This window comes from Sinocyclocheilus rhinocerous, unplaced genomic scaffold (genome assembly GCF_001515625.1).
Source record: "Sinocyclocheilus rhinocerous isolate Xijiao unplaced genomic scaffold, SAMN03320098_v1.1 scaffold1442, whole genome shotgun sequence".
Taxonomy (NCBI): Eukaryota; Metazoa; Chordata; class Actinopteri; order Cypriniformes; family Cyprinidae; genus Sinocyclocheilus; species Sinocyclocheilus rhinocerous.
Genome location: NW_015656183.1, coordinates 29,294 through 31,380, shown reverse-complemented (window position 1 = coordinate 31,380; position 2,087 = coordinate 29,294). Strand labels below are relative to the sequence as shown.

General features: G+C 34.6%; 1 protein-coding gene across 1 annotated transcript in view; it reads right to left on the bottom strand.

The window, feature by feature from the left end:
* LOC107719839 (tripartite motif-containing protein 44-like) overlaps nt 1-2,087 on the bottom strand; it is a 39,433-nt gene that overhangs the window by 11,621 nt on the left and 25,725 nt on the right. Inside the window, exon 4 of the mRNA XM_016527372.1 lies at nt 269-288. Within this exon, the coding sequence (XP_016382858.1) occupies nt 269-288 (20 nt within the window). The remainder of the gene's footprint in view (nt 1-268; nt 289-2,087) is intronic.

Sequence of the window (2,087 nt, the reverse complement as noted above, 5' to 3'; positions counted from 1 at the left end):
TATGTATATATATATATATATATATATATATATACACACACTGTATATATATATAATTTTTTTTTCCTGATGTAAAAATTACAAGTGGACCTCAGAAAAAAATAAATTATAAAATTATAATTTTTTAACAATTAAATAATAATAATAACAATAATATTAATAATAATAATAATGCAGTTCATGACCCTTTCACTGAAATGCCCCTGCAGGTCAAACTCTGAGGAACCGCAGCAACCTGACAACAACCCGATTATTTTAGATCTCTTACCTTAGCCTCAAATCAGGATTCTGAAAGGAAAAAAAAAAGCAAAGAAAAGGGTTATTAATTTGAGATCACTGTTCTACTGGTATGCCATACTACTGGTATGCCATACATTACAAAAATTCATACAATTCCCAGGCTAGTTTATCATACTGTAACATGTTGTTTGCTAGACACCATTCAGTTAATCTCTATATTAAGTTTCAGCTCAGATTCATCAGTCATTCCTGTTCTGTGATATTACAGTATATTTCAGCCCTTATTTATGCACCCTAAACAAGGCCTGTCGCAATTATCAATATATCGACTTATTGCGCAATATATGTACATGACCTCAATAATTTTTGATTAATTATTTGATTAAATATTTTGAAATCACAACGAAACACACAGCGTCACACACGGCGGGCTTGAGTGAGCGGCGGAGGACGGGCTTGAGTGAGGAACGGCCAGCGGGCTTGAGAACGGATCAGCTCTAGGCATGACGAAGCGGATATCGTCCTCTTTTGTTTCGCTTGCACAACAAAACACAGCATCTTCACGACATGACGGCGGCGGCAACAACAATACTACAAATGTCACCATGTTTTGTACATTCCACTTGTGTCTGTGTCTTTTGCCGCTTTTCGTACTTAACGTGGTGTAGTCATGAGGCGCTAGTTCAAATTTAATCTTCAAATTTTTTTTAGTTCAAAAGAAATATCGCAATTATTTCTGGGGCAATATATCGCACAACAAAAAGTTGTTATCATGACAGGCCTACCCTAAACAGGAAATTTGCTTCACCAAGGACTTCTTAATTTCTCCCCGTGGTCTGAGACTTGACTACTTACTACGTTCACATTTAGACATTTAGGAGAGACTTTTTTCCAAACTGACTTACAAATAAGGAACATACTCCAAAATCAAACACACATGAAACATCTAACCAAAGTCTTCAGAAGTAACTGAAAACTACATGCAGGTGTGTTGTATAGGGATGGAGCTAAACATCACTATCAATGAACAGGAAAGCTATGCATGTATTCAAGTTATGATGTCACATCACTTTGTAAGGATTATTTCAACATAAATCACAATCAGATGACACTGACCTGGTCATTTGACATTTTCCAGTTTTTTCAAAATGCTTACACAGTTTTTGAAACTATGGCTCCATTTTTCAAAACCACAAAACACACACAATATACAAAACATCACACAGATCTTGCAAAAGCAAACACTTCTTTAAAAACTGTTTAAACTCTTCTAAAAATTTTATTTTTGCATAGTAACTCTACACACAAACATAAAATAATTAGCCTCATACTATCAAACTACACACAGATGTGAAAAACATAAAACACTACTCTCGTGTAGTGTGCAGTGAAGAACAGGAGTTTGTCATAGCACTCGCACATGCATATGAACATATATACTGCAGCCCTAATACACAGTATGTATGACTGATGAATTTAACACAGTTATGCAACTGAACTGAATCAATACTGAACTGACTTGAGCTGTAGAATGATACTATTGGCTTGTTAGAGCTGCTTTACAGCAGAATGTGTATTTGATACTATTGTGAAGCTGCTGTGAAACAATCTATATTGTATAAATCACTTTAGAAATAAAGTTGACTTTCTGACTTGGCTTGTATGCATGTTCAGAATAGATAGATAGATAGATAGATAGATAGTAGGGGTGGGCGATATGAGCTAAAATTCATATCACAATATTTTACACTGCCCAGGCGATATCGATATTATATTGCGATATGAGAAAAAAAAATGACAGGCAAAATATTTTAACCTTATATAACTAGAAAAAGTGAGGGATTGGA